The 24,374-nt window shown below is 45.3% G+C and overlaps 1 protein-coding gene across 1 annotated transcript in view; it reads left to right on the top strand.

Moving 5' to 3' along the window:
• CDC123 (cell division cycle 123) overlaps positions 1 to 16,815 on the top strand; it is a 67,312-nt gene extending 50,497 nt beyond the window's left edge. Inside the window, exons 11-13 of the mRNA XM_039519423.1 lie at positions 7,434 to 7,562; positions 13,959 to 14,096; positions 16,603 to 16,815. Coding sequence (XP_039375357.1) covers positions 7,434 to 7,562; positions 13,959 to 14,096; positions 16,603 to 16,629 — 294 coding nt within the window. The 3' untranslated portion in view covers positions 16,630 to 16,815. The remainder of the gene's footprint in view (positions 1 to 7,433; positions 7,563 to 13,958; positions 14,097 to 16,602) is intronic.
• Positions 16,816 to 24,374: the final 7,559 nt, after the last annotated feature.

Genomic DNA, 24,374 nt, shown 5'->3' with positions numbered 1-24,374 from the left:
CTCTGCCAGCACCGCGAGGGCGGCAGGCAGACTGCCTTCCGTGGCTTGCCTGTGGAGGGTCCGCTGGTCCCGCAGCTTCAGAGGACCTTCCGCAGGCATGCCTGCGGGAGGTCCTCCGAAGCCGCGGGACCAGCGGACCCTCCGCAGGCAAGCCACGGAAGGCAGCCTGCTTGCCGTGCTTGGGGCGGCAAAATTCCTAGAGCCGCCCCTGGGCAGAGAGGAGAGAAAGCGGGGAAATTTTACTTACCACAGCCAAGTTAATGAGCAGAATTTTTCAAGTCTGGCCAAATTCAGCCTGTAGCTGCCTTGTCTTGTAACTTGAAGGGTGAAGACAAAGATTACTTAAGTGAAAGATTTAAATCCTGGTGATTTTGGACAAAAGACATTTTTTCTTCATCTATCAAGTTAATATAGCTGTGTCTAGCTGTGTATCTCTTAATTATTTGTGCAAATTCCATGCAGCCCTCAGGCTCCTGGAAAACTACCAGTTAGTCCCTTGGTGTGTCAGACCCACCTCCTTCACCCTTGCCTGTGCACACACTTTCATGACTTGCCAGTGTATTATTCAGTGTCTCTTTAGTGTGTGAATTATAGGTGCTGAAATGGTGTTGAGTGTTGTGTAGATCAATCAGTTTCCAGAGTTTGTGCTCCAGATCAACATGGTTGCATGGCAACCTCACCTATAGAATGAGAGAAGTGCCCAGCTTCTGCCTATTTAAGGCTCTTTCACCTGCAAAATGTCTCTTGGATGTGTGTGTTGTTCTTTTGCAAGGGCTGCAACATTTCGAAGAACAAGAATCCTGTAGGTTTTCTGTAGCGTGACTGAAAGAACACTGGGGAGACTGCTGCAAGTCCTAGTGGTTTGGAATTTGCGCGTCAGTAGATTGGAGTACAACATAAGCAACTTGAATGTATCTGTTCTATGCAAGCTTTCATATACCTTCTAATACAGCTCATGTAAACTCAGTTCAGTCCTTCTGCTTCTGCTCTCAGGTGATATTACCGATATTCCCTCTGCTGTGCACTGGCTTCCCTGAACTCAGTCTTGTCAGTTCTTGACTGGCTTTGCAGACCAGCCAGCTTTAAGGGATACCCATTCTAACACAATCTTTACAGCCAGATGGTCTCCAAAGCTAGGCAGCTAGCACTGGAGAGGCTACGCTCCAGGGTTGGATGGCCCATTTTGGATACCTTTCTTTACTTCTGCTCTCAGCTGTTGTCTAGTGATGGGCTGCCTGGAGGTAGCTGTACTTTGTGTTGTGTGAACTAATCCCTGTACATTTCTTGCATACCTCCCAAATCTTAATTGTGTGTAAAACACTTTATGATCTTTAGATAAAAGTTACTGTAGAACTGCAAAGTATTATAATGAAGGTATTTCAGACCATTGTTAGTTCACAACTCTTTTTTCTAAATTTTAAACTAACACTTGGGCTTCATAGCCCCATATGCACTGTCATTGTGGGCATGCATACACGGCTGAAATTAGGGAAATGTGACAATTCTCTTTGCTGGTTACCTTTACTAATGTGATATTTCTTATCTATCTTGTAACTTCCTTTAAATGTTCTTATATTATAGCTACTTCCTTAAAGCAGTATGCTTTTTATCTTTTTATGAAAATAAAATGAATGTTATCATGTTATAATAGACCGACCAGTGTATATTTTTAGGGTGCTAAATACATTCCATGTGTTATTGCTTGTTTCCCCTCATCATATACAAATATAGCCTATGTTAATTTCACTCTTGTGGTGGTGGTGGTTTTGCTACACGAATGGATCTTCAGAAAACATCAGGCATAGTCTTGAGGCTACATAGTTTGAGAACATAGAAAAGGAGGCTATCTTTGACGGAAAATGACTCTATGCTTGCCTAGTAAACACTCAGTATTGAGGCACCCAAACTTTGAGACAGCAAAGGCTGCATTAGCAACTTACCAAGAGGCAGAGAGACACACCTAACATGTATGCAGATGCCCGTAAGTGGTTTTATCAAAAACAATTGCATGCAGCTCAGACATATAAGCCGATGTTAATCTGTCTTAAGTGACAAGAGATTGCTAATACTGGAAGCCTGCAATTAAATAGCTTTATTCTTGCTCTGTAGCTACTATGTGAAAGTGGTCTTGGATTATGTTTTAGGGCCTTTGGCAAAAATTTTACTCTGGGTTTCCTAGGTATGCTTCAGTCTTGTTTTTCCACTTAGTCTGAAGACTGTTCAGTGACTGACCCAGAGATAGATGCCTTACTTTTAATAAATCTTCAGAGGGGCTGAAGGGGAGTGTTTTAGATCTGTTCATTTTTTATGCCGCCTCTTACCAATTAGCAATTACCAAAGTTCAGTGGGGATATAAGAGCAACTAGAGGAGAAGCTTTGGGAACAGTTAGAGATTGTGGAAGGCACATTGGCTCTTTTCCGTCTCCGCAGGAAGAGGAAAATGCTGCTGTGGTGCCCATAGACCTCAGTTCTTGCTTTTCACCGGTCCCATCATTTATTTTTTGATATTAAAGCCTATGCAGTGTAAAACTCCCTAACGAACTGATTGTAAAATCCCTATGAACCGTTAAGTTGAATACATTTAATAAAAAAAAACCCACTCTTTTAACAAGCTGAAAAATCTCAGAGATGGAGGAAAGATCCTCTGAACCGCAGAGCGAACTTTGCCAGCCATTGCCTGTCTCTGAAACACAAATTGGTTCATTAACTTGTTTTCCAGTGTGGTAGGAATCCAAATGATAAATTCTTCTTCCTGATGTCATTGGGTTGACAAGATGCTCTGATGATAGCACAGGCAAAACATCATTATAATTAGAATATCTGACTATTTGCGAAGAGAAGCAGAGGGATTGAAAATGATAAGCCAGGCTGATGCAAATAGTCTGCTTCCTGGAGTGCTGCCCTGGTGGTGTTAATGCTGCTACACCATGGTTGCAGCTCAACAGTGCAAAACCAACTCTGTTTCTTTACCCTTCTGCAATAACTAACAGCTGAAGTGTCTCTCTGTGACGTTCCCCTGGTGTTATCTGGACCAGTGATCTCCTAGGTCACTCCAGTCCTCGACTCTGAGAACCGGCCTTACCCTGCTCCGCTATGAGAACCCCCACTCCTGGGCTGTTCACACATAGCCTCTAGCATGTAAGCTGCTCCTAGCTACGTGAGTGAGCACTTTTGGCCAGCCGCTGCTTGGATTGTGCAACTGAATGACACTAGCCAATATCTCCGGTCCCAGACACAACCCTAGGAACCGCCGTCTTGAATCATGACCTTCCGAAGACACCCGACATGGCAAACTTTGCATTGGATACCACATAATCGTATTATAAGGATGAACATGGGGGTGCAGGGTGTTCCCCCGAGGTACAGAGTGTCACACTCTCTCTACAGCTTGTATTTTCCATATTAACAAACTCTAGTTCTCTGAATGTGTTATGGTTTCAGTACTATCATTTACCATAGTGAGCTTGTGCACTAGCCAGGCCCGACTCCAGGCACCAGCTAAGGAAGCAGGTGCTTGGGGTGGCCAATACAAAGGGGTAGCACTCCATCCGCCATTGGGACGGCATGTCCGGATCTTCGGGAATTTGGCAGCGGGTCCCTCAGTCCCTCTCTTCCTCTTTGAGCTGCCACCGAAGAGGAAGAGAGGGAGTGAAGGACCCACCGCTGAACTGCCACTGAAGAATGGAGCGGCGCAATTGAGCTACCGCTGAAGTGCCGTCGATCAGCTTTTTTTTTCCCGCCACTTGGGGCAGCAGAAAACCTGGAGCCGGCCCTGGCACTAGCTTATTGAAGCTTCATTTACTTGCAGTATGATAAGTGTCATGATATTGCAGCAAGGGAGTCTCATGAAAAGCTGTGTGAAACTGGGTTCCATTTCTGTCTTCCATTTTCCAGGCCAGCAGGGCCTATGAGGGCTCCATAGGCAGCATGTTAAACTTGTAGTTGGGAGGGAGTGGGAGAGGAGGAAATTTCATGTTGCTCAGCAACGAAGCTGGTGTTCACAGCTTTAAAGGGATTTTAGAGGAAATGGATGGAAGTTGTCAATTGTATCAAGGAGATTGAGGCCTGGTCTACTTAGGTCAACACAGCTACTGCACTTAGGTGAGTGAAAAATCCACACTTCTGAGTGCCATAGCTATGCTGATCTGGCCCTCGTTATAGTCCCCGCTCCCTGCCCACAGCTAGGTCAATAGAAGAATGTTTCCGTCAACCTACCTACTGTCACTCAGGGAGGTGGAGTTGCAATAGTGATGAAGGAAACCCTGTTCCATTGCGTAGTCTGTGCCGACACTATGGGATTACAGTGGCATATCTACAGCACCATAGCTATGCTGCTGTAGCTCCCGTAGAGTAGACAGAGTCAGAAAGGATCTTCTGGTAGTCCTAGAGAAAGAGGACCTTGATGGAGTGGAGGGAAGGAATAGAAAATTAAATATGCCATGACCTAAGCTATCTAGTCTTTTGTTTTCAAATTGCACTGAATTATGTCTCTGATGAATAACAAGGAAAACTCCTTGGTCACTCAAATATGGTACATACAGCATTTCTTCTACTTGGTAAATCTAGGCTTGTATATGATACCTAAATTGAGAGAATTCTTGCTACCAACTGATAAGGAGTAATGCTTCATTGCAATCTAATTTGTCTTAAATATCAGAATAGGTAAAATTTTACTGAAAAGGAAGGATGGTCCAGTGCTTATGGTGCTAGCTTGAGACCTGAAAGAGCCAGGTTCAATTTCCTCCACAGACTTTCTGTATGAGCTTGGGCAAATCATATTAGTCTCTTTGTGCTTTCTTCCATTCCTTATCTATACAATGGGGATAATAGTATGTCTCTACCTCACAGAGGCGTTGTGAGGATAAATGCACTAAGATTGAAACACTCAGATGCTATGCTAATGGCTACATATACATAGCTTAGATAAATGCAAGTTAGTCTTTAAATTATCTGCCAAGTGGGATAGTGGTGACAACGATGCCTTCCAAGGGCTTGACCAGGGTTTGAGTCCCACCCAATGCAGCACCAAATTTTGGAAATGAGTGAGGGTAATTAATCATTGGGACAATTTATCAAGAGTTGTGGTGGATTCTCCATCAGTGGCGATTTTTAAATCAAGATTGGATGCTTTTCTAGAAGATCTGCTCTTGTTCAAACAGGAATTATTTCAGGGGCAGTGTGCCGAGGCTTCATTTATTCACTCTAATTTAAGGTTTTGCGTGCCGGTAATACATTTTAACGTTTTTATAAGGTCTCTTTCTATAAGTCTATATTATATAACTAAACTATTGTATGTAAAGTAAACAAGGTTTTCAAAATGTTTAAGAAGCGTCATTTAAAATGAAATTAAAATGCTGATCTTACACCGCCAGCCCGCTGCCAGCCTGGGGTTCTGTTCACCTAGGCCGGCAGCGGGCTGAGCAGGGCCTGCGGCCGGGACCCCAGACCTGGATGGGGAGGTTTCAGGGGTCAGAGCAGAGGGCTGGGGCTGGGGTTCAGAGATGAGGGCTGGGGTGTATGGGGGGTGTAGGGCAGAAGGCTGGGTGTGGGGTCAAGGGTCAGGGCAGAGGGCTGGGGGTGCATGGCAGAAGGCTGCATTTGTGGGGTTCAGGGCAGAGGGATGGGGCTGTGGGGGTGCAGGGCAAGGAGCTGGGTATGTGGGGGGGCGTACAGGGCAGAGGGATGCGGCTGTGGGGTGCAGGGCAGAGAGCTGGGTATGTGGGGAGCGTTCAGGGCAGAGGGATGGGGCTGTGGGGTGCAGGGCAGAGGGATGGGTATGTGGGGGGGTTCAGGGCAGAGGGAGGGGGCTGTGGGGGTGCAGGGCAGAGGGCTGGGTATGTGTTGGGGTGGGCGAGGTTCAGGGCAGGGAGTTGGGGATGCAGGGCAGAAGGCTGTGTGGGGGTTCAAGGGTCAGGGCAGAGGGCTGCGGGTATGGGGGCTGCAGGGCAGAAAGCTGAGTGTGGGGGGGATCAGGGCAGAGGGCTGGGGTGGGGGTGCATAGCAGAAGGCTGAGTGTGTGTGGGAGGTCAGGGCAGAGGGCTGGGGCTGTGGGGGGGGTTCAGGGCTGGGGCTGTGGCGATGCAGGGCAGAGAGCTGGGTATGTGTTGGGGTGGGCGGGGTTCAGGGCAGAGGGCTGGGAGTATGGGGGCTGCAGGGCAGAAAGCTGAGTTTGTGGGGGTCAGGGCAGAAGGCTGGGGGTGGGGGTGCAGGGCAGGAGGCTGGGGGTATGTGGGGGTTCATGGGTCCGGGTAGAGGGCTGGGGGTATGGGGGTGCAGGGCAGAAAGCTGTGGGGGTCAGGCAGAAGGCTGGGGTGTGGGGTGCAGGGCAGAAGGCTGGGTGGGGGTTCAAGGGTCAGGGCAGAGGACGGGGTGTGGGGGCTACAGGGCAGAATGCTGAGTGTGTGGGGGGTCAGGGCAGAGGGGTGGGGGGGTGTAGGACAGAAGACAGTGAGGGGGGTGCAGGGCAGAGGGCTGGGGTGCTTGGCTCATAGGGGTGCTCCCAGCCCCCTGCCCTGAGCGGCTCATGGCAGGGGGCTGGAAGGGATGTGCCCTGTTCCCCCCACCCCTTCCCCCAAGGCTCCGTCCCTACCTCTCTCTGTCTCCTCTAGGGAACTGCCTGCAGGCTGCCGCTCTCCCCCCCTCCCCCTCCCCCTCCCCCTCCCCCGGGCCATCAGCTGATTGGCGCAGGGAAGGAGAGGGGGCGGGGCAGGAAAGCACCACTCTGGGGGAAGAAGCGGGGGAGAGAGAAGCTTGGTTGCCGCAGAACCAAGCTTCTGCCTCCTGCCCCCGCAGGGGAGAGCGGTGGGCGGGGGGGCTGAGTGGGGCTAAGGGCCAGGACTGCGGCAGGCAGCTGCGTGCCGCTCAAAATTGTGCCGCAGGTTGCCAACCCCTGAATTATTTCATGAAAGTTGTATGGCCTGTTACACAGGAGGTCAGACTAGGTGGCCCCAGTGGTCTCTCCTGGCCTTAGAATCTGTGACTCTAAATCTCTTTCAACATAAAGGATCCCAAAGCATTTTAAAAAAAAACTACACAGTATTCCTGAAATGCAGCCATCTCCGGGGTGGGAAGCAGCCATCCTGCAGACTGCCACTGTATATAGCACTGTCACAAGATTGGTGTGAGGAAATGAACTTTTAGAAAAAGACATGTAGGGCAAATGCCTGTTGTCACCCAAAGTGTCAGGGGATCTCTAAGGTCTACACAGAGCAGAGAGAATCCCTGTAAAGCCTAATCTGAAAGGTCCTTCCAAAGGAAACGGCATAGAATTTGCATCAGTTTACATGACCTGTTTGACCTCTTATGAAAACTGTCTTCCAACAGCCCATGCAGTATGTTTTTGTTTCCACGCTTAAGCAGATAATAATTTTTCCTCTTATTTCACATACACTCTTGTTTGTTGATATTTTATTTTCTTCATTGTTGTACTGCAGAGTAAGGTCTGGTTAATCGATTTTAACCCCTTTGGTGAAGTAACAGACTCTCTGCTGTTTACATGGGAAGAATTGACATCTGGGAAGAACTTGAAAGGTGACCATAGTGAAGGGGAGGCTGTGGAACAGGTAAGGAAATATGATAAAGAATAAGACTGCGGTGTCAGAGAGATGGATTTAGATAACTCAAAAGGTGGTCTAGCTTCTGATTTTTTTCACCAGTGTATTTAGGATGTGATCCCAAGCCTGTTAAAGTCAGTGTGCGCACTTCCATTGACTTCAGTGGGCTTCACATCAGCCCCTTACATAGTAAACTCCTTGAGAGCAGGAGCTATGTCTCCTCTTTGTCTGTACAGTGTTCAAGCTCAACAAATACGTTTTTTGTCCAGTTTTCAATGGAAAATGGGGCTTCTGTTCTGCAGCCTTGACCAGATTTATAAGAAATTGTCCTAATATTTACCTTTGTTCCCTTTGTCCCATTACTCCTTGTTATTTGCACATATTGCACCTTAAACAATTTCTTTTTACTCCTTGGTATTTACCCTTCAAATATTTGTCTTTTTTCTTCATTACTTAACCAACCTCTGCTTCTTTCCCAGTGTTTCTAATTTAATCACCCCACCTCCATAATCCCGTTTGTTTTTCTCTAAGCCTCCCACCAACTTCTCGATCTTCCTTGCATGGAGAGCTGACCCCTAAGCCTAATATTGCAAGTGCAGTCTCACTGGAACTGTATAGAGAGGCTCTCACCTCCCTGCTCCATGTTGCAATTCCTCTGTAAACCCAAAATTCTGGTGGTAGGAAGAAAACACTTCATTTATCAGTCCTTTGGCATTCTTCCCGTGTGACTAAAACTTAAGACTCAGTTCATCCAACGCCAGTGCAACTCTTGGAGGGAGCATTTAAAATGTTGGTTCTCAAACCATAGATTACTGGTGCTTTGTGAAGCGTTTGTCTGGTGATCTGTGGAGAAGTGAGTCGTCACATGGTGCTGGCCTTTTGTTCTTTTTCGAGTGATGATCCTTATTGTATTGTATTCCAAGGGTTACGCATGCACCCAGAGTGGGAGATTTTGAAAGTAGTGTCTGTTGGTCCATCCATGCACCCTGGCTCGCCTTGTGCTTCTGTCTGAGGTGATAAAGTGCAGGGCAGACTGACCCACCTCTCCAGTTCCTTCTCATCACCACATGGTCTGGGTCGGAACTTCCAGTGGCCTCATCTCTGATGCACTTTTAAATAAGATAGTGTACATAGTTTGCCAGTTTTTAGACTAGTTTTGCCTGTTTGTTGTAGTTTTATCATAATTTTAGTGCTTAGTTTAGATAGAGTTGGGGGGAGGGGTTGTTTTCTTTGACAACGCCCCCCCAAAACCCCTGTACCCATATGCGGGTACCGGACTTTGCCCAGGACTTCCGGCTTCAAACTCTGAACCTTCTGCCCACGCTGCTTCTTGGTCAATGACTAACACCGGTGCTGCCTGTACTGCTTGGAGGAAGCTGACCTCACATCCGGGTACAGAATTTGCCTATCTTTCTCCAGCCACAGCCGAGAAGGCCAGGCTCTCTGCCTCCAGAAACACCTCCATGGAGCTTGCCATGAGACCTCACTCGGACCCAGGCCTGGCATGGGCCGTGGGTGAACCGCCGGCTGGGAGAGGCTAGCCCCCGGCCGGACCCGCCTCCTGCCTGAGGACCCACCCCCTTCCTCTGCCGGAGCCCCACCCATCCCCGAGTGGGCAGCCCCCGAGCGCAGGGCAGCTGGGCAGCACACGGCCCTAGCGCCCCCCCCACTGCCGCACTGTGTGGCATCAGCCACCTCTAAGTCCCGGCCGCCCCAGCACACTGCTTCCCTGTAGAGGAGCAGCCTGCCTGAACTGGGTCCAAGGGGGAAGGGCAGCAAGCAGGGCTTCGGGGAGGAGCATGGGCAGGGCCATGTTGGGCTCTCTGGGTAGGCACAGCCTTCCCCATCCTATGCCACCCGCCACCCATGCAGGCTGGGGAACCCTCTCATTCATCGGCCTGAATCAGCAAGTAACACAGCTTTCACTACCGTGCTCAAATCCGATCCATAAGCCTAGGACTGTCTTCCTCAAAATCGAAGAAAGTGGATTCTGCTTCCATGAGTTTGATGCTGCAGACACTGCTTTCATCTGGAGATAAGGAGAGTAATCTTGCTGGTCCCAGCAGCACTGCTGGGACTGGACCAAGAGGTTCTTCCTGTACCACTGGATCCGAGCATCTGCTGGAAGGACCCGTAATGGGGAGGCAGGTCAGAAAAATTCCCATAGGCACAAGATGTCCCACAAACATTGGTATCTGGCTGTTCCAAGCACTGGACCATCAGTACCATAATCACTGGCACCCCACAAGACATGGGATCCTCTTATTCTGGGAAAGTCCACGGTGCCAGCACAGATACCCAGGAAGGAGAGTGTGCCTCTTACACTTAGGAGATCCAGAGCCATAGCTGCGATCCAGGATGTGTTTGCTTTGCCAGACATGGAGTCACCTTGCCCGTCAGTCCCCTCCACCTCTAGAGAGATCATTTCTCCACCACAGGATATACCCCAGGTATGAGACCTCTCACCATCCTCTCCAATAATCTACACCCTTTCACCGGTACCACCATTGGTACCGCCTTCCCCTCCTCTGACAAATCAGAACTGGGAGAAGAGCCAACTATGTCTTATCACCCCTATGCACCTTCACGGAGACCACCATGTCCCTGGCAACATCTACCATCTCAGCCACCTCAGAGCCATTGGTACGCCATGCCATGGGGACCACCACAACCCCCTTTGGATCTGGCCTATTGGCCATAGTGAGGACTCTGGTCCTATTGCCCCTCTTCACAACCAGCCTGGTCTTGCAAGGGAAATTTTCTGGCCTGCCTCCCCATTACGGGTCGTTCCAGCAGATGCTCAGATCCAGTGGTACAGGAAGAACCTCTTGGTCCAGTCCCAGCAGTGCTGCTGGGACCAGCAAGATTTCTCTCCTTATCTCCAGATGAAAGCAGTGACTGCAGCATCCCCTTCACCTCTGAATAACTTTCTGCAACAGTTCCTGAAATTACCTAGAGTTGTGGGGGAATTCCAGATTCCCCTGAACGAAATCCAAGACACCCAGTGTAAGTTTCTGGATATCTTCCACATCTCAGGACCGGTCAGGATTGCACTACCAATTAATGATGCTATTCTGGAGCCTGCTAGGATGGTGTGGCACACCCCTGCCACATGCACAGCTACCCCCAAAAGGGCCAGAAAAAGTTACTATGTTACTGACAAGGAGGAGTCTGAGTTCCTTTTTTCTCACCTTCCACCAAACTTGCTAGTTGTCCAGGCTGCAACTGAGTGACACTCTCAATCTATACCAGCTGATAAGGAGGGCAAGTGTTTGGACCTTTTGGGACATAAAGTATTTTCCTTATGGAGCCTACAATCCAGGATCGTGAACTATCAGGTATTACTAGCCAAATATAGCTCCCTGAATTACAGTAAATTCAAGGAATTTACTGATAGCCTGCCACAACACAATCAAGCCTGTTTTCAGGTATTTGTTGAGAAGGGAAAGCTGGTATCCAGAACAGCCTCCAATCAGCAGTGGATGCAGAAGATACCTCTTCCTGGGCTATGGCAATGGCCATAGTTATGCGTAGAGTCCTGGCTCCATTCTTCGGGTATTCCCATGGAGGTACAGAACACTACTGAAGACCTCCCTTTCTATGAATCCCATCTTTTTTACCAAAAGACAGATGAATAGCTGCATACCCTCAAGGACTCCAGGCCACCCTTCGCTCACTAGGCAGTTATACTCCTGCCCCAAAGTACAAATTCCACCACTAACCCTCCACCCAACATTATAGGTCTCTTCAATTCTACTCTGAGACCTTATGAGCCTCTATGGAAAAGCCAAAAGAGACCGAGACCTCACTTCCCGGGGCTCCCTTCACAGGCTTTGTCATAGCTTCAACCTCCAGCCAAGATTTGGACATCATCCACCATGGCAATGCAATAGAGTTTGTCATGCTACCTTTTCCAAGACTACCCTCCTGTCCCCCTTCAGGGATCACTCTCACAACAGCATTCTCACCCAAGAGATGAACTCCTTATTACAGTGGGGAGCAATAGTATGTGTTCCCACGGAATATCAGGGAACAGGATTCTAATCAGCTTTCTTCCTGATACCCAAGAGGAAAAGGAGATGGAGACTGATCCTTGATCTTTGCCATCTCAGTCACTTCATCCACAAACTCAAGTTCCATACAGTCACACTGGCAGCAGTTATTCTGTCCTTGGAGAAAGGCATATGGTTTGTAGCTCTCAATATGAAGGATGCTTATTTTCACACAGATATCCATCCACTCCACAGTGGACACCCATCATTTCCAGCACAGGGTGCTCCCGTTCGGGATAGCCACTGCTCCCAGGGTCTTCACCAAGGTCTTACTCTTATATGGAAGCAATTGCTCTAGATGCTACAAAGAAACTGCAAATGAAGTGGAGATAGGTGGACTGTGTGGTGGTGAATGTGATGGAAGGTGGTCCACAAGACATTAAGATGTGGCCCACATGATATGAAAAGATTTGAGAGCAGCTCTGTCTTATGTTTATTACCTGAATAATTCAGAGTGTGTTTTGTCCAGGAGATGTGGTTTAGCTATTAGTCAATTTTGAGGGGTTTCACTTTTCTTGCATGTGTGCAAACCAGATGTTTTGTTCAGCTTCCTTGTGTAAACTGGAATGAGAAGTAGAATGGCTTATCTTGTCCTAATTCCAGCTCAGCAACTAGGTCTACTGATTCTGGGTAAAATTGCTGGATCTCTCTGCCTCCATGTGTAAAATGAGGAAACTTACCTACCTCTCATGCCACCCATAGAGCACTTTGAAGATTGACCATGCTATAAGGCAGGGGTTCTCAACCTTTTCCTTTCTGAGGCCCCCCCAACTTCCTGTTTAAAAACTCCACAGCCCCCTTGTGCCCCAATAACTGTCTTTCTCCATATAAAAGCAAGGACCAGCGCTAGGGAGCAGCAAGCAGGACAACTGCCCGCAGCCCCACACCACAAGGGGCCCCATGAAGCTAAGTTGCTCAGGCTTCAGCCCCAGGTGGAGGGGCTCAGGCCTCTGGGCTTCAGTCCCATGCGGTGGGGCTTCAGCTTTTTGCCCTGGGCCCCAGCAAGTCTAACGCTGGCCCTGCTTGGCGGACCCCCTGAAACCTGCTTGTGGCTCCCCAGGGGCCCTGGACCTCTGGCTGAGAACCACTGCTATAAAGTTACATATCCCTGTTTGTGAAACTAAAAGGGAGATGGGGCTACCCAGAACTTATGGCTAGCAATGGAAGCTTAAAAAAAAATCTTTTGGTTTCAACAAATATTTGCTGCATAAGTCTTTGACCTTAACTTTGGCAGGATTTTACTTGTAAATATGGATTTAAATCAGAAGCCCTTACTGAAGGGGGATTTAAGGCTCTTGATGCTAGAAATTATATACTAGATCCTTGTGTTCAGATAGGCTTTTTAGCTGAGGACCCAACAGCCTTATCTAAAGTTCACTATCAGACGGGGAGACCAATCATTATGGCACTGTTACTTCTTATTTACTTAATCAATACTGTATCAATAGTATTAATATAGTGAGTGTCTGATTGGAGGCTTGAGGTGTGGAGAGATCTGAATATTTAACAGCATTTTAATTTCCACCCATAAGTGGTCAGAAGTTTTTTTTTTATAGGAAACCCTAGTATCTGTGAATGCTCCTGTCATGGAGCGATCCCCACCTGGAATGCCCTCCTGTAGCAGGCCATGACATAATGGTTGCACCTGCCTCAGTTTCCCTATCAGAGTCCCCAATAGCTCCACTGGAAGCTTTCTTACCCCAGTGTAGCCCTCCAGGGGGCCCGTTTATTATAAAAACAGAGTGCAAAATAGTCCTTTACAAAAGTCCCTAAACATCGTCCATTTCTCTAGCATAGTCCAAACAGTACAGACAACACCAAGTCTAGCCTCAGTGTCCCTCACTCCCAGACTTTAGCCCTCCCTGGTCCTCTGGCTTCAGCTCTCTGGCTCAGAGAGCCAGCAGGTATCTCCCTCTATTGCTCTGGCTTCTGTGATAATTCTTCCCTCTTTTCATGGAGATCCTGCAGAGAGCTTTCTGCTCTCTGTGCTTTTCCCCGGAGACCTCTTCCAGTCGCCAACAGGCAGCTCTCACCTGCCCTTTTCCCCCACTGGACCAGGCCGTTCTCATCCACCCGTTTCGCTGACTGATTCACCCTGTTGTCAGGCTCTCATGTAGCTCAGACTCACCAGGTCTCTCTCCCCTCTAGGGCCCAAGTGACCTCTTGTAAGATGAACCAGGAGGCAGCTTCATTTTAAAAGGCCAGTGTCACTCTGTGATGATTCCATTTTTAGTATACTGAATAAACTCAATGCCAGAGCAATTGAAACAGTGTTACCAGTAGCTGAAAAAAAATGAATGTGTTTAATTGCAGTTAGACGCTTTAAGGTTTTTTTAACCTGTCTTTCTCTAAGGACTATCCAGCATTCCGCTGTACAAACAGCAAAGTGACCGTCCAGCCTAGCCCTTACCTGAGCTATCGATTGCCCAAGGACTTTGTAGATCTTTCTACTGGAGAAGATGTTCACAAACTAGTTGATTTTCTCAAACTGGTAAGCAAACCGCAATGGAGGGATTTCTGACCATGGAGTCTGTAAAACAGGTGCACTAAAGCACATAGAATTATGGTATTCTCATATAAAAGGATTACAGCATTCGGCTTATAAAATCAAGATTTTTTTTGAGAGAGAGAGAGGTGTGTATGTGTGTGTGTATTGTTGGACTGATTTATTGTTTTTCCTTGTAATAACCAAGAACAAACTGTCACTTTATTATTACCTTACCTTAGGCAAAGCTACTGCATAATATAGAATATGAAAATGTTACTGGAACACATGCTCACTTCTTTGTTTAAAGATAAATATAGGCTAAGTGGAAATGTGCTGTTTGAATGGCTGAAAGCTAAAAAAACTTAAATTTTTTAATACCAAAAGAATTTTGTAATGTCACAAGAAGTTTTAAACGCTTTAAGCAGTTTTTACTTCAAGCAAACTTAATTTCTCAGTTCTTTTTTCAACAAGTATCCATGACTTGTTCATAGGCTGAAATGATCTTTTTGCCTCCTTTCAACCACTTTAGGCAGTTTGAAAGATTTTAACCAAGAGTAGTGCTCTATACAACAGCAGTCTCTCAGGTGGTCAAGCCCACAACCACTCACAACTTTGTAGATCGACATAAATAATCCAAATTGCAGGCTTCAGAACAGTGTAATGTGCTGTGAGAGATTCACTTTTTACATGTTACTTGTCTTAGACGGAAGTCCTTCTTCAGGGCACAGAGTGTCTCTATTCTCTGGATGATTATATATAATAAAAACAAATTGGTGCTTTTTTCCAGTCTAGTTTGCAATGTTCCCCACTTCCATTGGAAGACTATTCCGCAGTCTAATAGTACTTGCTATCAGCAATCTTTTTACATCCATTGTAACTTCCCCCTTTTCAATTTCATCCTATTACTTCTAATTATACTCCTTTTGTACCAGCACAAATCTCTTCCTTTCTTCCTTACCAACAGTGAAAGATCTAATGCTCTATCTCCGAGATTTTGCGGGCAGGTAAAGCCCAAGGATTTGTTTGGCATCAGCCAGCTATAAGACTCCAAGTATCCTCAATATTAGTCATCAACAGTTATCCTTAAAATACATTTTTGATGGAAAATTCCTTACTAGCACTGCTCAGTAGCCACTTGTACTCTAGTCCTCAGATAGGCAGCCCACAATATCAGGGTTTGAATGAATCTCTGTTCTGACCTTCTAATGAAGGTTAATTACTCATTGGCCCTTGGGCACAGTATTAGGGCTAAATAGGCCCACAGTATGGTGTACTCTGAAGTCTCCTTAACAAAAACGTAGCTAAAAAATTCTGTTTTGGTGAATCCTCTCAGTAGAGAAATATACTCGAGGAGCCATGAGTTGAGTGGCACTTTATAGTGAGGTTTTGAAGAGCACGATGTTCTTATGCTCAAACCAAAACTAATTATTAGTACTTGAAGTCACCTCTCCAGCTATGCAACTTTGCAGGTCCTTTGTATAGGAGTGTAAAATGGAATAACTTCAGTTCTCAGAAATGTTCACAGGAGGCTGGCAGTGTTAGGGGCCGTGGTAATGACCTAACAATGACTCTCTTGTCTGCTAGTAATATGTATTGTGAAGTTCAGCTATGAGCTAGAAGGATCAGAATTTGCATTTCGAATCCATGATATTGAGGCTTATCCGAAACTTGTTGCACTAGCCTATGATGCAGGCATTTTCAGCTGTTAGCTGAGAAGCTTGCTAGAGGGACTGCAGAAACCATTGCTGTCTCATCATGAGGTGCCCTAAAAAGAGTTAAGAGGAAAATAGATTGCATTGTCCCAGGGCCAGAAGAAAACCTTTAGTATATGTACTACTGAGTGGGAAGGGGGCGCATTATGAAAAATTTGCAAGTGCAGCCTTCCCCAAAGCCTAAGCAACAAGCCAAGCCCATTAATCCGATTGATGTACTACCTTCAGCAAGCTAACATTCAGGATCTTTTGTTCAGGCAGTGGCTGATGGGAACACCATCTAATCTGTATTGGTTTTTGTGGTGCACCTATTGCTGAGATCTGTGTATTCCTTGTGTGAGTGTCACATAGGGAAGTTTGCATTGAGCTGCCTAGATACCTAGAATAGATAGTGATGAGCCTTATGAAAACCTAGACTCTTAGTGGTAGGTCATCTGCTTTGCAGTGTGGTACAACCAGCAGCTTGTCACACCTAGAGACTTTCCAGTTTCAGGATGCAATGCAAGATGCACCTGTGTGGTCAGATTTTTCTTTGATGGTGAATGTTGGTATTACCCTGGCTGTAATTCTTAGTTTTCCAGAGTTCTTATTTAGGGGAGCATTTTTATTGGTTGACATTGGGATGTGACAGATTTTGTTCCCTATTGTAAATAAAAACCTGTGGTGGTTTCCAGTAGGGAACAGAATCTGCCACATCCCAATGTCAATCTCTGGAAAATATATGTAATGTTAGGTTGGTGCCTTATTTAAGATAAGTGTATCTAACACTGATATTAATTTTCCTGTTTCCTTGACAGAAAAGAAATCAGCAAGATGATGACTGAGGAACCATGAAGTGTAAGATGAAATTTAAAACAAGAAATTTGGCTAATTAAGGCCAAATAATAGAGTAGCTATTCAACAGCCATCAATTTAAAGAATTACCTGCTTTTTATATTCATCTGAAACAACTGAAGAGATCCTGATCCAATGTGTGTATTGGTTTAATAAATACAAATTTTAGGAAACCATTCTGGTATGGTGACATGGTACATTGGCCTGTCTTGTATGATACAACATCTTTAGAGTCCAAGCTAGATGCTTGTACAAATGCAAGCAAGTCAGGGTCTGTGTACATCTAAGTAATCAAATCCCCATTCTTGAAGATTGTGTGCACCCCAGTCGTTGAGGTTTACTGAAATTGTAAGACTTTCACTCATGTGCTAGTACATCCTACAAATTTAACTCTTGTGCAGTCAAAATGTTAAGTATCCCTCCTGCTTAGACACAGGCTATTTTAAAGCACAGTCTAGTTGTAGGGTAACAAACAAAAAATTCCTTTAACTTTGTAAATTTAATTTAAGTTTTGAGAACACTTTTGTTGTTTTTATAGAAGAGAAGGCTGAGAAAAAATAATTTTTTCTCAGTAAAGACCACCAATAGTGTATTTCATGTTAAAGAAAAAATAGATTTAACCCATTATGTTGGCTAAACAATTTACCAACAAATGTGGATGGCATTTGTTTTTTTCTAAATCCTGAAAGCGCTGTGAAATGAAGTCATGTTTTTCAGAGTGCAGATATAGTCAGGGAATTTGCAGAAATGGGGTTACTTCAGAAACCAATTTCATATTTGAAACTGAGTTTTATTCCTTCAGTATAAGTCTCAAGCAATCAGCTGTGGCTTCATACAGTGAAGTAAGCCTGTGTTTAAGTGTGGACTCAGTTCTGCTCCTATTGCATCCAATGGCCAAAATCTCTGACTTTGATGGGAAAAGGATTGGCCCTGTAATTTATGATGGATTTTGGATTCATTTGGTGCTTCAGCCCCCTCTAGTGATAGGAGGCAGCTTGATGCAATGACTACAGAGCTATGAAACCTGGGTTCTCTTCCTAGATTTGTTACGAACTTGCCAAAGTGTCAAATAATTTGAGTAACTCCATTTTTGGGTGTCCAGCTTGATAGGTGGGGCCTTATCTTCAGGGGAGCACAGCATACTCATCTGCAGTTGAAGTGCATATGAGCTGCAGTTGCTCGTTGGCTCTGAAAATCTAATACTAATTTGTCTCAAACTGGCCATCCAAAAATTAACAGCTATTTTAAGAAATTTAGACCTTTGCCTCGCTGTTCCTCAGTTTTTCTATAAAAAGGTAGATAATACTTAGAAAATTGTGGTTAAAACCATCCTTTTGTGATTTTAGTTTTGAATGATCACTACTTGTGGCATAGGGCTGTACAGATTGTACGTCCTGATCAACCATATATGCTCTTCAAACATGCATCTGGAAGATTGCTGTCTTTGATATGGAGGAAGTAACAGGCAATGGCTCTTGCAGTCTGAAATTACAAAATGTATTTCTTTCTGAAGCTTGAGGTGCATAGGAAAGAGTTGCCATTTAAGCATGAGGTATCAAAGGTTGCTAAATCAGGCAGGAATTACTTTAAAAAAAAAACTTGAAGGAAATGTTGAGAAAATTCATATATTTTAAGGCCGGGGGCGGGGGGGGCAGGCGGAGGGGTTATTAGGATCATCCAGTCAGACCACCTGAATAACACAAACCATAGACTTTCACCAAAGAATTCCTGCATTAAGTCCATACCTGCTGGTTGTGTTTGAGCATGCGCGTAAGAAGACACCCAACCTTCATTTAAAGACTTCAAGTACTAGAGAATCCACCCTCACTGTTTGTCTTCAGCTTCCAAGACATTGGATCTTGTTATAACTTTTTCTGCTAGATTGAGGAGGTCTATTCTCAGAAGTCTTCTTGTAGCACTCATGAGAGAGGGTCATAACATTCTACTGGAGGTACTGTACTTAAAGACCATGAGAAAAAGGAATGATAATTCTCTTTTTGGTCAGACAGAGGTAGACAGGGTGTCAGTACCATTGCCTCAGGATAATATTAACCTCTCCAATCCTCTATTTGAATATTTGTCTATTTCACATGTAGCAACCCCTTTAGTCCTACGTCAGGTCATAGATGAATTTCTACACAGAACCATGATAATTACAAATAATTACAAGAATCCATTTCATCAAGCCCATGTTCATGAGTGAATCATTCTATTGACTACTTATGTGAAAAGACACTTTGCTAACTAGTAACCTCTTTTATAAAATGGTGGAATTGCCCAGGGTCTGAGCTATGCATCGTCTCAGTGGGACAGTGATGGTTCTTTGATTGCAGTTCTTCCTGGTGTTCTAAGAAAATTCTCCCCCCAATAGCTGTGTTTAATTTCTCAGCTGGACAGCAGTCTTAACAATATTCCACTGAACTCCTCCATTAAAAATATTACATCTTTTAAAAAATTACCAAGAGTAAAAGTTACCTGCAGTACGGTGTGCCTACTTAATGAAGAGGATCTGATGAATGTAGCCTTACTCCTTCCCTTGGCCATGGGTCTCCTTTGTAGTTACTTTGGCTCATTTGCTTTCTTAATATCCCCCTCCTCTTTCCTAATCCCACTGATAAACGGTTTTGATTAATCTCAACATCAGAAGAAACAGAAAATGTAATATTGAACAGAACCAAAAAAAATCACCTTGCTCTGCGTAATATTTTATATGATTCAGATTTGCAGATTTCATTTCTGAGTGTGCTGCTTTGCCAAGTCTGGAAAGGGAAATATGAATGATGGAAATATTCTCCCCCCTGTACCACCTCCTTTGGCAGAATGAGTACCACCTGTTGCATTCTAGACACCTTATATGGCCATAAAATTATCCTCGCGAACATATCCAACATTCTCAGTCAGGCACTCTGTGTAAATCTTTCACATATCCTTCTGTGCCCATGTATGGCTGGCACCCAGGACACCATAGTAAGCATAGTCGAAACCCAATGAGACACAGTTGAGTGAGAATATAGACATTAGGATAAGAGTCACAACACAGCCTTTAATTGGCAATGCATAGTGCCATGACATCCTAAAGAATGTGGCATCTCCTAATTTGTCACTAACTCTGTGTAAAGGCTCTTTTGGTAGGTTTATAAAAGGCTAGCAGACCCTTCGCATGTAGTGAGATCTTGGGTAGCATTTTTACTATTAAATACTTATTACAGTAACACCCAGAGGATCAGGGCCGTGTTATGTGTGATGCTCTGCAAACAAAGAGCATCTGTGTTGCTTGTCATTTTACAAAGGAGGGGGGGAGAGGAGGACAGATATGTCTTGCATATACATGCATGCACTTATTTTGTTTTGTATTTTATAAATATCAGCTTTCCCAACTGCCCATCAGCCTGTCGCCATCCTTGGGGAATTCTTGTAGGTGTCAGGGGCAGAAAGTTGGCACAGAGGAGAGGGTAAAAACTTTACAGATCAGTTCCATGCATAAGGCACAGCAGAGGAAAGCATGGATCTTTGTAGGAGGAGGGGACAAGCCATCAATGCTGGCATTGTTGGTAGAACGGAAATGGGCAAGCATAGATAAAAATTTGCTTCCTTAGTACACATTTAAGCTAGTTCCCTTTAATGTGCTGAAACAACTCTTGATGTCTCTTTTCTAGCTGGAGGGGAAGGACATCTGGCTGAATGACATCTGCTAGTGTGGCAGCCAAAATGTAAATAAGCAAATCAGCCTGGCAAAGTTCTTCATTCTGAAGTGGCAGGGTCCTGCAGATAGGGCTGTGTTTGGATAGCATTTCTCCTCAAACCTGTCATTTTAGGAAGAACACTGGAATAGAATACATATCTTTGGGTCTTTGAGATGGTGCTTAAAAGTATAATTGCGGGGCCACAGTCACACAACTTTTGACACATGGTGAGCCCTAGAGAAATCCTGATGTTAGAGGCTTGGTATCAGTGTGCTTTAAATAAGTTTAGATCATTTTTACCCTATATACATTTTAGGCTTAAACTGTGGCTCTTCAACAGTATCATGAAACTCCTTTCTAAATCTTTTAACATGTTGGGGAGGGGGGCGTTCTTTGGGGTGGTTTTGTTTTGTTTTTTGTTTGTTGGTTTGTTTTAAATAATGAAAACTCAACCAGAAATTGGATTTGTAGTTCCTTTGTTATTGATGAATTTTGGTAGCTCCCTCTGAAGAATACATGTCATATGCTAATCCTGAGACTAGATGTAATTAAAATTGCATTTCTCTGCATAACACAATTGTGGGATTCTTGTTTTCTGAGATGTTTTAAATGTATGCTAAATATTGCACAATATTGGTAAAGTATGAAATATACTGTCTAGTACCTGCAAAACACTTATCATTGTCATATCTGAGAATATCCAAAGTCACTTAAAAAAATCTGATCTTCCTCCATGTGCAGGAGGAAAATTGGAATAGGTAGAGTGTGTGGGTGGCTGGCTGAGTGTTGGGGTGTGTAAGTGGACATGACTAACTGTGTGAAGAACTATAGGGAGAAAAGGGTTTTCCACTGAGTTCTGAATGTGTCACAATGAGACTTAGGCTCCTAAAACATCTGAACATTTTATCTTAGGACTTGCAGGAACAGCCATTTTCCAGGGGTTAATTATGCAAACCTGTACATGCAAATTAAAGGTGCTTTAGAGAAACTGTTTTCCGTTGTTCAACCCCAACTGTTCCTGCTCACATTGTTTAACAGCTGGGATTGGCCTAACACCCTCCAGCAATATTTCAGTGATATGCCTTCTTTCCTACCCAGGTCCTAATACTAACTATAAAAGAGCCTTCATTTGTACAACACTCAAAAAGAGCTGGACATAATTTCCATAGCATAGATACCAGGTGACACGGACAGCAGCATTGCAAGGACCTCATATGCTGCCTTGCTAGCGGGTCTGAACCCTGAGCTACAGTGAACAACTTTAAAGGGAGCCTGATAGTTAAGATTCCAAATCTATTCAGTCCTTGGCCTCTCTGCTGAGTCTGCCAACAAGTGGCTATGGGCAGCCATGGTTTTTGTGATGTGGGCACTGGTCCCCTGGAAATTGGACTGAGATCCTCAACTCATTTCACATAGGCCACTGAACAGTCCTCAGCTGGTAAGAAGCTTCAGTTCCTTACCCTGGGTAAAATTCAGACTCCAAATCTCCGATGAGGCTACATTGTACAGTAATTTTATTCTGTAGGGGAGTGGGAGACATTGATGCCCACTGAAAACAATGGGAGCTGTTGGATTCTGAGTACCTTGGAAAGTTTGTCCATTCCTGAAGTCTTTATTCAGGCAACACTCCCACTGACTTCAGCAGAAGATAAGAAGAAGTGCTTTAAGAATTCCCAGAATTTCCCCGTATCAGTGGGTGTTTTGCCTAACTAAGGATTTCAGGGCTGGGTGCGGGGAGAAGTAGCAAGATGTAGCCAGAGCATCACATCCTTGTTTTGATATGTGGTGTTTCTTCAAAAAGCATCAGACTGAAAGAGGAATAAGTAAAGGGAAGTGAGGACAGAAACACACATTCAAATGACCTCCCCCGTCTTCCTCTTTCAGCTCTGGTGTGTCTGGTGGGCAGGGCCGGCTCCAGACCCCAGCGCGCCAAGCAGGCGCGTGGGGCGGCATTGTCCCGGCAGGGCGGCATTTGGCTCCGGCGGACCTTCCGCAGTCATGCCTGCGGGAGGTCCACCGGAGCCCGGGACGAGCGGACCTGCCGCAGGCATGACTGCGGAGGGTCCCCTCTTCCCGCGGCTCCACTTGAGCTCCCACAGGCATGACTGCGGTGGGTGCGCTGGTCCCGCGGCTCGGACGGAGCTCCCGCAGGCATGCTCCACCGGAGCCGCGGAAACAGCGCACCCGCCACCGGAGCCGCGGAAACAGCGCACCCGCCGCAGACACTTCTGCCCCGGCCGCGGGACCGGGGAAGGGCGGCGAGCGCGCCGCCCTGCTTGCGGCGGCGTAATTTCTAGAGCCGCCCCTGCTGGTGGGGTGGAAGTGGTGCTGTTATCCCTGAAAAGAAGCTGAGACACAAATCGGGGGTGGAGGGGAGCGCGCGTGTGTAAAGTAAAATAAAACTAAAATCCAAGGCCAGGTACCCTAGGACAATGACTTTGACCTAAGGACCCCATCTGAAACCCCTTACATGTGAGTAACCTCATTACAGTCAATATGACTGTTTTGCACGAGTAATTCATAGTAGAATTTGCATGACTGGGCTCTAAATTTTATCAACAAAACCTCAGAAGAGGGCTAGAACATGGCAGTAGAAATGGTTTACGATGGGCAGCAATACATAGCAGGAGGAGAGAGCCACTTTTAAGGGGAGGCGGTGCTTTCATAATACATCATCTCTGGCAAGTAGTGTCTTGACTGTGTTGTTTTACTTGTTTAGATAAATAATTTCCACCTTTATTCAGTGTTAGTAGGTGGCTTTATCCAGCTCCAGGGTAGAAATGTGTCTCCTGGGGAACATTTTTGAATGAAGAGAAGGGGATCATCTAGTGTAGAAGGACAGCAGTGGGGTTCCAAGTGAAAAGGATGGCAGGAAAAAAGGCATGAAGATGACTAAGGGAAGGCTACCTAGCAGAAGCCATAAGCAGAGTGAAGGGAATGAGGGAAATGGAGGAGGAGTAGAGCACATGGGTGTTCGTTTATAAGAAACAAGGTTAATTCATTTTAAAGGAAATTGATCATGAGAGCCTTTCTCTTGTAGGATACATTTTTTTTAAACTCAGCCCAGGTCAGTCCAGACCAAAGTTGTTAGGTCAGCAAACACTCAAGATGCTATCTGATATGAAGTGGTGGTCTCTCGGTCCACCACCTAGTGGAAAGGTGTCTGTGTCACAAAAATAATTGTCTCACGCGGGGCCGGCCCACAACATTTTGGCACCTGAGACAGGGAGCTCAAATGACACCCCCATGCCCCCTTGCTTGGGCCAAAACTTTGAAAGGTCTCACTTCTGCCTTCTTCCTATTCTATGCCTCTCATGGTACTGCTCTGCTACCTACCCCAATAAAGGCGAACTAACAACTTAAAATGCCTTGTTCAAAAAATTTAAGTAACACTTAACTTTCACAAAAAGAACAGGAGTACTTGTGGCACCTTAGAGATGAACAAATTTATTTGAGAATAAACTTTCCTGGGCTAAAACCCACTTCATCAGATGCATGCAGTGGAAAATATAGTAGGAAGGTGTGTGTGTGTGTGGGTGTGTGTGTGTGTGTGACACACACATATACATACACACACACATGCAGAACATGAAACAATGGGTGTTACCATACACACTATAATGAGAGTGATCAGTTAAGGTGAGCTATTACCAGCAGGAGAGAAAAAAAAACTTTTTGTAGTGATAATCAAAATGGCCCATTTCCAGCAGATGACAAGAGAGAGTGAGGAACTGGGGGGGGGGGGGAATAAACATGGGAAAATAGTTTTACTTTGTGTAATGACTCATCCACTCCCAGTCTTTAGTCAAGCCTAATTTAATGGTGTCCAATTTGCAAATTAATTCCAATTCAGCAGTCTCTCATTGGAGTCTGTTTTTTAAGTTTTTTTGTTGTAATATTGCGACTTTTAGGTCTGTAATCGAGTGACCAGGAAGATTGAAGTGTTCTCCAACTAGTTTTTGAATGTTATAATTCTTGACGTCTGATTTGTGTCCATTTATTCTTTTACGTAGAGACTGGCTGGTTTGGCCAGTGTACATGGCAGAGGGGCA

Source organism: Mauremys reevesii, linkage group 1, assembly GCF_016161935.1.
Source record: "Mauremys reevesii isolate NIE-2019 linkage group 1, ASM1616193v1, whole genome shotgun sequence".
NCBI classification, from domain to species: domain Eukaryota; kingdom Metazoa; phylum Chordata; order Testudines; family Geoemydidae; genus Mauremys; species Mauremys reevesii.
This window is presented reverse-complemented; position numbering and strand designations above follow the sequence as displayed.